The sequence below is a fragment of the Pholcus phalangioides genome, unplaced genomic scaffold, assembly GCF_987345545.1.
Source record: "Pholcus phalangioides strain wild (caught in Gottingen) unplaced genomic scaffold, Ppha-v1.0 ptg000009l_1, whole genome shotgun sequence".
Classification (NCBI taxonomy): Eukaryota; Metazoa; Arthropoda; class Arachnida; order Araneae; family Pholcidae; genus Pholcus; species Pholcus phalangioides.
The window spans coordinates 42,072,077-42,084,941 of record NW_028301602.1 but is presented as its reverse complement, the minus strand read 5'-3'; the positions used below and the strand labels follow the sequence as shown (position 1 = coordinate 42,084,941).

The window sequence follows — 12,865 nt, the reverse complement described above, 5'->3', positions numbered from 1 at the left end:
TGTTTGCTCTTGTAGGAGCTGCCGTGGCTCAAATGATGACAGTAATGGCATTAGTGAGTCATCCAAAAATGAGTCATTCTAACCATGCACAACTGAAATTTTGTTTGATCATTTTTGTCGCACCACGGTCATTTTCTGCACACGAGGGCTAATTAGACCGGGACCTATAATTTATTGCCGATTCCGAACGGCAGGCTTGTTTTTTATACTCGTCGAGAGGTTGGTGCGCTAACCCCTTGATGGGGGACTCCCTACTGTAGCAATTTTTGCTGCGGTCATGTCGCCATTTTTTGTTGTACCCCTGTGTCAGGAAAGTTTTCTGACAAGGACGAACCGGGTATCGAACTCGCGACACTTCTAAACATCCTTTGGTACTTTAGGCGAGTATCTTACCGACCTGGGCTACCACGCCCTTCTCAAATTTTGTAAACAAAGCGCATGAATGATGATTTGGGTGCTGCCAAAAAAGAATTTCCAATAAAGGGAAAAACCGTAAATACGGAAGCCATGAATACGGGAGGTCGACTGTATATGGTTTTATATCAATTATTATTTTTTAAATTTTTAAGCAGACTATTTTGGAAAGTTAAAACAATTAAACAAGATGACGCAATTAAAATTTTGGTTTACCATGTTTTAACGTGTATAAAGAACCCCTTTTTGCCAAAAATGTTGTTATAAGAAAAGAGGGTGGCTGTATATTGCAAACAAAAGGCTGAATTTCCCATGGACTAGAAATCTTGAATAGTTTAAAAGAAATACTTTTTCCTGGATATTATGCGGAAGTGAACTTTTTATGGTTTATTGTAGGTCCTTTCAAAAGTTGGTGGAATGAAAACGTTTTTGGGTAAATTTGACCAATTGTAGCTATAAAGATGTTTGCAAAATTAGCAGTTAGATTTTTGTGACCGTTTGATTTTTCACTCATCTATCAGCTCTTGTATCTCACAATTAAATCCAGATATCCTGGTGGAAATGGTGTTACTTTAAAGGACATTTTCTGCTCTTTCTAAATATATGCTTAGTTTGCGTGTAGGTCTTTCGGAAGCTTCAAAATTTTGGGTTTGTGTTTTTCCAGACTTGATATATATTTCTCTTCTGTTCATCGTAACTCCAAAACGGTTGGAGATTACTATGATGTTTTATGTTCCCCATGGTGTGTGTTGCCTATCATCTATATTTTCGTTTTACACGTTAGGTGAAATTTACCCTGTATATGAGTGTATGTCAATGTTAGACAAAGCTATTGCCCTGGACCTGTAAGGATTTTTACTGGACATGTATTTTCTTTAACCACATGCCTGACACTGGCATATATAATACTGATTTAGGCATTAATTATTTCAATACAAGTATATAATTTTTTAAAGATTTGTCCAGGCCTGGTGTGTATCTGTAATTATACGCTCATTTAAGAACTGGATCTTATCATCCACAGGATTTGATCTTGTTTCAACATGAAGCAATTCTGAATATCAAGTTCATATTTTGGAGGCATTAATTCAAGTTTAATTAGTCTCTATAACTTAAGATAAGTGAGTGTGTGTTGCTCTCAAACTCTTTAATGAATCATGATGTGTTTCCTGGCTTAAAAAAAAATAGAAACAGGATTTTTTTCCCCCTATATTTTTCTTGAAAAAAAAAACAATCTCATTCTTGTGATTGAATGATTGCAAATGTATTAAAATACATATGATAATGATTATTACTCTGTGATTAAAATATTTATAATCCTCTATAATTTTTCAGAAAAGCCTTGAATTAATACAGCTGGAACTTAATGAAATTCAAAGTGAACCAGGACTTTACTTTCAGCATTTATTTGATTCCTTGCCTGCATCGCTGGACATTCAACTCAACTGTGCATCATCATTTTTAAAACAGCAAACTTGCTTGTTCAGTCGTTTGCTTGATCAACTTGCTTTCTCGACTGGTAACAGGTAAATTCGAAATTTCCATCATAGTATGTTTCTTTCAAATACTTTTCAAACATCATAAATTGCTTGTGAATTTCAGCATAGTGACATTACATTCTTACATCTAGAAAAATAATGGCCATATTTAAAGATCTGCTGCCCTCCTTGTGTAAAGCAATCAAGTGTGAGGTCGAATTAATTAAACAGGGTTCATACGGGTCAGGGAAAACCCAGGGAAAAAAATTTTTACTAAAAAAAGTCAGGGAAAATGGCCCATTTTTGCTTTAAAACCTGGAAATTTCAAACAACGACCTGGAAAATCGTCACGATTGTCGTCTGATCGGGAAAAAAGATTGATCAAAAATAATAATGAGGAAAAAAAAATCCGTCGGGATGAAAAAGGGAATTCCGATAACATCGTAAATATTGATAATCCGTAAAATATTGCAATGTATCGCAAAAAACATTAGATACTGCCGAGGAAGAACAAGGATTTTGTAAGTCTGCTTAGAAAACTGTATTGCTACGACTTTATTGTAACTCTTTCTAGTGTTTCCCAGAAACATCATAGCTATGCATCGTAGAAAACCATGGGTGCAAAACTCAGTTATGATAATTTCTTAAGTTGACTTCAGTTAGGAACGGTGAATGAAGCACGTGCATATTTTGATTTCCACGTGGGTATTTTTATTTGAAAGCAATGTGTTGTAAGAAAACTTGTGTGGGCAGATTGTCAGTAGGCTGATTGGATCGAAGCAGTCAAAAATGACCCGTATAAAGCATGATGGCAGCTTTGCGGTAAAACTTGCAACATGGGCAAATAAGTTATCCAGAACTATGCCAAGCACGTCAAATCAGAGTTCAGTGAACAACCCCCGATTGCGTAGCTTCTCGCGCTTACGCGAGTGCAAGCCAACTGTAAAGAATTTTGTTGCAGTGAAACCAGCTACATCTTTGACTAATTATGTCACAAAGGAAACAACTGTAAAGGCTTAAATCTTGTGGGCATTGAAATTGCCGAAAAGGGAAATCTTTCATTCCTTAATTGTGTTCCATTTTTCTTCTCCATCAGGTGTATTTGAAAAGCATAAATGTGTGTAAAAAAATCTACGATTATGATGTCATTATGGTATTGTAATTAAAATTATTAATTTTATAATTAATATAAATAATTTTTTCTAAATTTTTATTAGTTTATATCAATTTTTTGATTTTTAAGAAAAAAACCTGGAATTTTTTGAAAATTTGACTGGAAAACCTGGAAAAGTCAGGGAAATTTTTTTACAAAAATGAGTATGAACCCTGTTAAATCAGGTCCGAGAAAAGCAAAATATCTCTTGTAAACAAAAAAAGTTGTCATTTGAGCAATGTGAAACTATTTTATTGGTGACCTTTCAATGATAAAAGTCACATTAGTCTATATAGAAAAAAAGCAACAAAATTAAAATAATGCATACAGACATTTAAAAAAATTCCCTTTTATGTAAGTTTTAATGTGTTACTTAACCCTATCAATGGCTCAGGGTCAAACACAACACCTCTTTAAAAAAATCTGCTTATTTTCACAAAATCTCTTTAAAAAGAACCAGATGTCACGTGATTATAGAATGCTTTTCCTCCCGTATGGGACAATGGGTAATTGGGATGTATGATAACTAGAGCCCGGATTATATGCAAATGCATATGTGCATATGCTTTTGCATGTTTTGGCCTTTTTTAGCATTAATGCATATAAATGCATAAAATCAAAGAATTTTGAGTATAAATGCATATTTTTGAAGGTTTTCAAAAATATAGAAACAAATAATATAATTGAGTGAAAGCTCACTCAATTTTTTTTATAATTTTTCAAATAAATATTTTCATAACATCGATTTTTTTTCCCGCAGGTGAAATTTAGTCATATTTATAGAGTATTTTACGAATATTAGCCGTTTTATTGTAAGGCTATTTCTAGAGATATGCTAAAGTGTTAGTTTTTTTTAGTGTTAATTTTACTGGTATTTTCGTTATTGAGCAACTACAACAAACTAAAAATTGAAAAATGCCTGAATGAAAAATATGTAGAAGTTATTTGCATATGCGGGTATTATATATACACTGCTCAAAACAATTAGGGGAGCACATGGCTTTAACAAAATTATGCAAAGATGTATACCGATAAGTAACATAAAATGAATCATCCATTATTTAAAGCCTAGCAGGAAACGGAAGAAGAAAACTTTATATGAAAATCAAAGTTCATGACGTTAAAAACCAGAAAAGGGAGATAAGGGCAGAAATCGGGATGTTGCAGAAACGTCTGTTTTGCTGCCGTAACTGTGAAATTCGATTGCGCAGTATTTTGTTTTGAGACAAGGTGACTTGAGGATGTCTCAACAACGTGATTTACCGGAATCCATGGCATGGCGTGTTATAGGCAGACTGGAATCCGGGCAAACACAACATAGTGTCGCGGACACTGTTGGAGTCGCCAGAAGTGTTGTTGCAAGGCTGTGGAATCGATTCGAAGAAACAGGAAATGTTAGACGTCGACCAGGGCAAGGTCGGCCACGCGCCACTACAGCAACTGATGACCTGTATGTACGGTTAATAGCCCATCGAAACAGAACAGAGAATGCTACGCAGCTGGACGAAGGGTGTCCAGCCAAACAGTACGTAATCGGCTTCATGAGGGAGGGCTCTATGCGCGTAGGCCAATGGTCTGCATTCCGTTGACCCCACGCAACCGTGCGGCCCGAAGAAGATGGGCTGCTGAACATCAAAATTGGGAGCAACATGGTTGGAGCCAAGTGCTGTTTACAGACGAGTCCCGATTCAGTCTGGAGTGTGACACCCGACGTGTTCTGGTATGGAGGGACAGGGGCATTCGAAATAACCCCGCATTCGTTCATGAAAGGTCACAATACAGACAGCTGGTTGGATGGTATGTGGTGGAATCAGCATAGGCGGACGTACGGACCTGCATATCATTCGGAATGGCACTTTGACGGCCCGAAGGTATGCAGACGAGATACTGCGACCTCATGTCATCCCTTACGCTGGAGCCATTGGAGATTCCTTTGTTTTCCAGGATGATAATGCCCGACCGCATAGAGCTCGTCTGGTGGTGAACATGCTTGAAGCTGAAACAGTACAGCGTATGGAATGGCCAGCGTGCTTTCCTGACCTGAATCCAATCGAGCATGTTTGGGACATGCTCGGGCGACGCATTGCTGCGCGACCAAGGCCGCCTGTTACTGTCCGAGACTTGCAGATTCCACTTCTTGAGGAGTGGAACAGTATTCCCCAAAGTCTGATCGATAACCTCATCGCATCCATGGCAAACAGGTGTGCAGCAGTCTTAGCTGTTCGAGGAGACCACACGCCCTATTAAAACTCATGCATCATGTCTAAACAGTACTTTTCTTTATCGTTTACATGTAACCAAATTGTTGCCCTAAATCATCTTTTCATGTTTTTTTCCATATTTTCAAAGAATTAGAGCTTAATTCCAAATTTTTTTACTTCTTTTTTCTGTATCGCGCATTGATACGCGTGTACTATCCATTGTATGCCAATACGTGGCTGTCTCGCACGGTTTTCTTCATTTTTTTGCTTGCTCCCCTATTTGTTTTGAGCAGTGTATATATATATGTGAGGAAATATTTTTTATAAATGAATACATATGCACTACGAAATAGAAAAGATGCATTTCAAAAACACATCTGCTTTTTTTCGTATGGTAATTTTTTAATGCATATTTTCTCATTTTTTGTACATTCTGGAGTATTTAATGCACATTTTGTATTTTAAGTGCACATTTTGCATTTTAAGAGCATATTTTCGCATTTTTAAGTGCATATTTTCATATTTTTAGAGCATATTTTGCAAATTTTTTAGTGCATATAATCCGGGCTCTAATAACCCTTCGAGAGTGGCTGAACCCAAGTGACAGGCTAGTAACGCCCGATGATTGACCCTTTCTCCCCAGAAATGTACTTTCTCCTTTCATTCTTCAAAGTTTTTCTATTTTCGAACTAAATAAAAAACACATGTAAATGCGAGATATACTCCAAATTTTGAATGAAATTATTGTAGTGTGTTTAAAGATGCTCAGCATTCTATGGCAAATAACTGTATTAATATAATTAGCTTTAACAGGCAATAAAATTTACTTGCTTTCGCTTATGAAATATTGATATGATTAACGGAATGTCAGAACGTACTAAAAAAAATTACTAATCCATCCACCAGGTATTTGGAATCCCTCAATATTTTTAAGTTGAACATTCCAAATATTCTGAATCTCGAAGTATTCTATGCCTCTTAATATTTATATTTTTTTAATTTGCAAGTGTTCTCGCGATTTTGAAGTTCACCTAAAATGTGAATTCTTCTTTTGAAAATCGAAAAGCTTTTTCGTAAATAATGTGTATTGATTAAATTAGTGTTGTTTGAATTTACTACTATTCGAGGCAAGGCATTACAACAACTGATAAATCTATTCGAGCAAAACTACAGCTACTTCCCAACCGAGGAATATCATTGAATAATTAATTTAACAAAACTTTTTTGGGATATAAAACTGCTTCTCATTGCTTTCATCACCTCCTTTTTGAGTATTTATTTATTTATTTTTTTTCATGATATCTTATGATTGTGATGTTATTTTCAAAAATTAACACAGGTTTATCGAGATATATATATATAGGCATATTAGTCATTTGCATCGGAATATAATAAAAGAATTCTTTGAAATATACAAATTTTGTGCATTAAATCATCTTACAAAAAAAAAAAAAAATATATATATATATATATATATATATATACAGGGTGATTATAAAAAAACTATCCCGACATATGGGCCCCTAACTACCATTCACAGAAACTGAATGAAATTTTGGCATAAGGTATTTTGATGTATGCGCTCAAGAATGATATGGAAAACAACAGTGTCACTCTAACAGTTACGGTTACAGTGAGAAAATTTCGAAAATATCAAATGGCAACACCAAGTTTTTTGTATTGGAATGTGATCTCCTTGGTGAAAAACCCTAAATAGCGTTCGAACGGCAACTGTAGCATGAAAATCAGCGGCGGTAGATAGGCTAAAAGTGAGGACAACCAATAAGGACAGAGAAGCAGCATAAAATAAAGCATTTTATTGTGTTTCACAAATTTTCCACATGACCTTGTGGAGGACTAATCAGGCTGGGATCTCAGCCGAAGAAACGGTGTGACGAATGAAACGAACATTAATGCTCTGGTGCACAGCAAAGTCCTTTTTACTTTTTCCTTGCCTAGCTCCGGGGATTTTCGTGCTACAGGTGCCATTCCAACGCTATTTAGTGTTTTTCAGTATGGAGATCGCATTCCAATACAAAAAACTTGGTGTTGCCATTTGATATTTTCGAAATTTTCTCACTGTAACCGTAACTGTTAGAGACACTATTGTTTTCCATATCATTCTTGAGTGCATACCTCAAAATACCTTATGCCAAAATTTCATTCAGTTTCTGTGAATGGTATGACAGTTAGGGGCCCATATGTCGGGATAGTTTTTTTATAATCACCCTGTATACTATCATTTTCATGTAAAAAATAGCTTCTCATAATTTTTAATTTTTTTACAATCTTTAAATTAAATTTTTTTATAATTTTTATACAGATTAATTTGTAATTTTTAGGTTAAATTTTGTATTATCAAACCTCATCGATACTTCAATGGTTTCGTGACATCTGATAATTGTACCTGATACTAATCTTATCAAGAGATTGTGAACTTAAGCTAAAATAAATAAATCAGTAGAAACTGATCAATTATAAGCCGCTATTTGCTTAACTATTCATTTATTTATTTTTTTTCAAATTGAGCACAACTCAGGTCTATTGCCATAGGCAATTTACTACCTAGTGAGTTGTACCTAACAGTCTGAGTGCGTATCTAGTGTTGTGTATGATTTTTCAGTGCTGCCATTTATATCTCAGAAGCGAAGTGAGTGATGTGTAGTGACTGAATATTTGAACTGTTTGTAGGACTGTTGCTCTCTGTGGCGAGACTTTTTAACGGGGAGATCGGCTCACATTTGCGCCTTGAAGTTGGGAACCACAGAAAACCAACTTCAGCCGGCCACCACTGTGGTGACGGTGGGGCTCAAACCCGGGTTCCCGCGATGCGAGTCCGTCATTATAACCACTCGACCACCACAGCGGCTTGCATACCAATAGCGAAGATGGGATTTATGGCGGAGTCCCAATTCAGGTTTGTGCCAGAAACTCATAAATTCAATGTCTGAATGCATAAAATCTATGGCCAAGGCCAAAGATGGCCACAATACAATGTGTTTGCACGATATCAGCACGCGTTACATACATAATGAGGAAAGACATGAAACACTTATTCGATCAAAAGCCAAATTATAATTTTTTCATACAACTATCGGGGTGTTTTAATTTTTTGAAACAAAAGAGGAAAATAGATATGAAAGCTCATATGATATGCTCATGATAGAAAAGGAAAATGCAAATTACAACTGTACTTGCGTTTCAACCTTGAACTGCACTTTCCAACTTCAACATTTCATGAACTGCTCTCGTAAATTTCTGGGGCGTTCTAATTGTTTGAAAAATTCTAATTTTCTCATACAGCTATCAGGGTGTCCTAATTTTTTGAAACAAAGAGGAAAAAAAAATAATTTGTATTTGTTACGATGCAAATAATCTACTATATGCAAATTTTTTGCTACAGATGTGCTCAAGATATGAAAGCTCATATGATATGCTGATGATAGAAAAGGAAAATGCAAATTACAACTGTACTTGCATTTCAACCTTGAACTGCTCTTGTAAATTTCTGGGGTGTTCTAATTGTTTGAAAAATTGAAACTAATTCGTCGATAAGTGCCGAAATAAGGCATCAAAAATGGAAAATGCACGCAAAATATAAAAAAAAATTATATATGCATTCGAAAGTAAAAAAATAATGTATGTATTGGAATGTTCCAGCAAATCAAAGAAATCAAAAAAACAAAAATATGGATATTGTAATGCAGAAACATGCATAAAATATAAAAATATATGCCTTAAGGCTCTGAATATGTATGAAGTATTGAAAAATATACGTATAATAAGTAAATATATAAATATATACACTCATTGCCATTAAAATTTGCGCACCAAGAAATAATTGTGGGATCAAAACGAAAGTTGGCCTGAAGGTAGATGTCGGGCAGATATGCAAATGATTAGAAATGCAGCGTGATTGCGCATTGCGTAATGCCACTAAAGGGCGTTGAACTTCGTTCTCCTTGGAGTATAAAACAGGTAAGCAGAGCTTGCTGGAGTGTATTTAATCGTTTGCAAAGGAAACGCTGAAGTAGACATGCCGTTATGCCACCGTCGAAGACCATATGAGCAGTTGTCAGAGTTCGATAGGGGAAGAATCATCGGGATGATGGAAGCTGGATGGTCAACTCAGCGAGTAGCTCGTCAACTAGGCCGTTCTGATTTTACTGTGAGGAGGTGTTGGGACCAATGGACAGAAGAGACGTCATTTACACGGCAACCAGGTTCAGGACGCTCTCGACAGACCAGTCGTCGAGAGACAGTCACATCATCCGAAACGCATGGGTAGAGCCAACTGCCTCATTGGCCGCTATTCAGACACAGGCAGCAGCTTCACTACGGGCCCCTGTGTCTTCCCAAACCATCGCAAGGCGCCTGGCTGAACAGCGACACACCGCTCCCACAGCTGGTGTCATGGTATGGGGTGCCATTGCTTACGATACACTGTCACCCCCTAATATTGATCCATGGCACAATGACAGCCCAGCGGTACGTCCATAACATCCTTCAGCCACATGTGTTGCCACTCATGGCAGGACTCCCAGAAGCCATTTTTCAACAAGACAATGCTAGGCCACACACAGCAAGGATGTCACAAGACTGCCTCCGCCACATTACCACCCTGGCCTGCTCTATCCCTAGATTTGTCACCAATCGAGCATATCTGGGATCATTTGGGACGGCAAGTTGGACACCCTACAAGGTTGGTCGAACTAGAGGCGCCTTTACAGCAACTGTGGAATGAGATGTCTCAGGACATCATACGGAACTTGTATGCCTCAATGCCCGCTCGTATCGCATCGTGCATTCGCGCTAGAGGGGGGTCCAACAGAGTACTAAAACTTCTGTTCATCTGTACTTTTTTCTGCAATAAATGATCCTTTTTCTTGGATTTTCTAATCACTTACTTAGATCAACGTAGTACTTACATGTGTAAAATTTCGTTTTCAATGAGTGTATATTTAGCTTTTTGATGAGTGTGTGCGGGATTTTCCCTAACGAGAGAAAATACACAGAAAAGAAAAAATCGTCCATTTAGAAATTCAGAAATAAGTCAGAAGGGGAAAATATGGTGAAAAAACACATTTGGTAGCGCAGAAATATGCATTTAAAAATTTCCAGAAATATCCCTTAAACTGTCAATGGTGAAATACTTTATTTTTTAAAAAATTATTAAGTTTCATAACTTAACAATTGAGCTAGAAACTGAATGAGAGGAAATCATTGTACTCAAGAATCAGTTTCACATTTTTTTTAAATTTATTTATTTATTTTATTTATTTATTTATTTTTTTTTTTTTGAAAAATAGCATGGAATTCAATGAAATGACTGAATTAGAATTTAAAAAATAACAGATAACATGGGCGGAAATACGGGGCGGGGCATGGGGACATTGCTTTCTTTCCCCCCCCCCCCCCCCCCCCCCCAGCGTCAACTCTGTGAAGTCCACTAGTCTAATGTATATGTGTATACATAAATCTTGCCCCCCCCCCAGCAATACTGACTGTACCCTCCCAGACTTCCAAGTCTATCTCCGCCACAGGCCAGGATTATACTTAAAAGTTTTTTTTATAAAACTCTGAAAATGCAGCCAATAAGACTATCTGTTGCCTTTTCGTGAATATAACCGGTGTGATTATTGCTTACATTTTCCAAATTTCATAAAAGTATTTTTATCAAACACTTATAGTGTAATTCCGGTTTTAGGCAGATAACCTTATCACAAGAGATTTCAGCTCATTTTCTAGGAAGAAGTTTACATTCCTCAACCTTTTTTTGGGTATTCCGAATCTTTACCAAAAAAATATTAGTAATATCACAAAGGAGAAAAAACAGGACATTCATCTTTGCGTCAATCATTTCAACAAAAAAGGGCTTGGCTCAGCATTTAATCTGATCCTCTTCTGAGAAAAATCATTCATTAGTTCTCTCTTTCATCTTGTATTTATTTTTGTGGCGCCATGGTCATTTTGTACACACTTATCTGTTGTACCTACTGTGGGTACTAGAAGAATAGCCAATTTTAAGAAGTCGGATGAAAAAGCTGTTGTATTGGCACACAATACACAATTGACAGCACAACAGGGATAAGATTTTTTTAAACTCAAGCACCAGTTATTTTGCTGTATTCATGAGAATCTGGATTTACTGGTTTGCAAGTAAAATGGCATGCGCCCTGTTAGCTATGCACCCTGTATAAGAATATATTAATATAATAATTCAAAGCAAAACAACGAAACCCCTTTAGAACGTTATGCAACGGACAACTTTTAAAACAACAGCGATGTACCAGCAAGAACGACGTATTACCGAATAACATTAAACTGCCTAAAGAAAGAATTTGAGCAAGACAAAGCCACGCAGTAAAGAGGTTTTACTGTAAATAAATAATAACACACTCAATAAGTATATATACGAGAGTCTGCTCTTTCCTCATAATTTCAGTATTCCTCTGACAATGTTGCTAGTTATAGATCATAAGCGGAGATAGACTTGAAGAGCTGGGGGGAGATGACACAATGATGATGACGTCGCCAGTACCAGAAATCTTGTCTAGTGTTTAGTATTGTATTCCACGCAACTCTGGGTTCCGCTAGTAATTTTAAGTTTTTATAGAGTTCCCCCTCAGGATTTTGTTTTTCTTTGATGTTCGATATACAGTAGGATTTTAACAACCCTAAAAATAGATCAACCGGGTACTGAAAGGCACGAAACTATAGTTCAGTACAGATAGAACAAGCTGCAAAATACCATATAAAAAGTTTGTGCTCTGTTCGGGAGTTTTTTTTGCTGACTTTTGAGGACAAGCAGTGGCGTCGGAACCAGGGCTGCGGTGGTTTCTCGAGCACCCACATTATTTTGTAGCACCAGTCTTGGCACCTCCAAATTATTTCAGAAATCTAAATATTTTTTTATGATCAAGACAAGCATCCATATGTCTTAATGCCTTTGTTGACGTATTCTGACGCCTTTGATGACAAGAGGTGGGAAAACGGTTTGGATAATGATTATGTCAGAATCCAACATGCAAAAATATTAAATTAGCTTTGAACAAGAAATCGCAGCTTTCATGGAACCCTTTTCCATCATTCTGCCCTGGGGCCCATAAAAATATAAAAAGCCGCTCAACTATCACATTCTCATCTTCATCGTCCAGGCGAAACCACAAAGCTTCCACCACAGAAATTTCTTTCTGTATGAATGCGGACCCATATAGATGCAAAACACTAAGAAAAAAAATTACAGAACAAAATGTGTGAAAAATGAATTTCCCTGAACAATTGGATACTTTCGCGTTTAACAGTACGAAGCAAACGTAAAGACAAGGGGCGTGTTTTGCCCTATCAAGCAAGCTGTTTACAAAAATCTTGGAATATTCGGTTCAAATAAATATTAGTCTAATCTGTTCTGCTGAATGAAATTGTATTTAAAAAAAATCATTTTTACAAAGTTAAAAATTTTTTATGAATAAGTGAATAATAATTTTTTAAACATCCAGCCATTGCATGCATTAGTGAAATGTGTACTTTAATTGTGTGTCACAAACAATTGGTCCAAACCAGAACATGGCTCCCACTCTGTCCCAAAGAGGGACATAAGAGGTTAACAAAGCCATACT

The 12,865-nt window shown here is 36.5% G+C and overlaps 1 protein-coding gene across 1 annotated transcript in view; it reads left to right on the top strand.

The window, feature by feature from the left end:
* LOC149083093 (midasin) overlaps window positions 1-12,865 on the top strand; it is a 376,364-nt gene that overhangs the window by 221,169 nt on the left and 142,330 nt on the right. Inside the window, exon 48 of the mRNA XM_089236227.1 lies at window positions 1,750-1,940. Coding sequence (XP_089092353.1) covers window positions 1,750-1,940 — 191 coding nt within the window. The remainder of the gene's footprint in view (window positions 1-1,749; window positions 1,941-12,865) is intronic.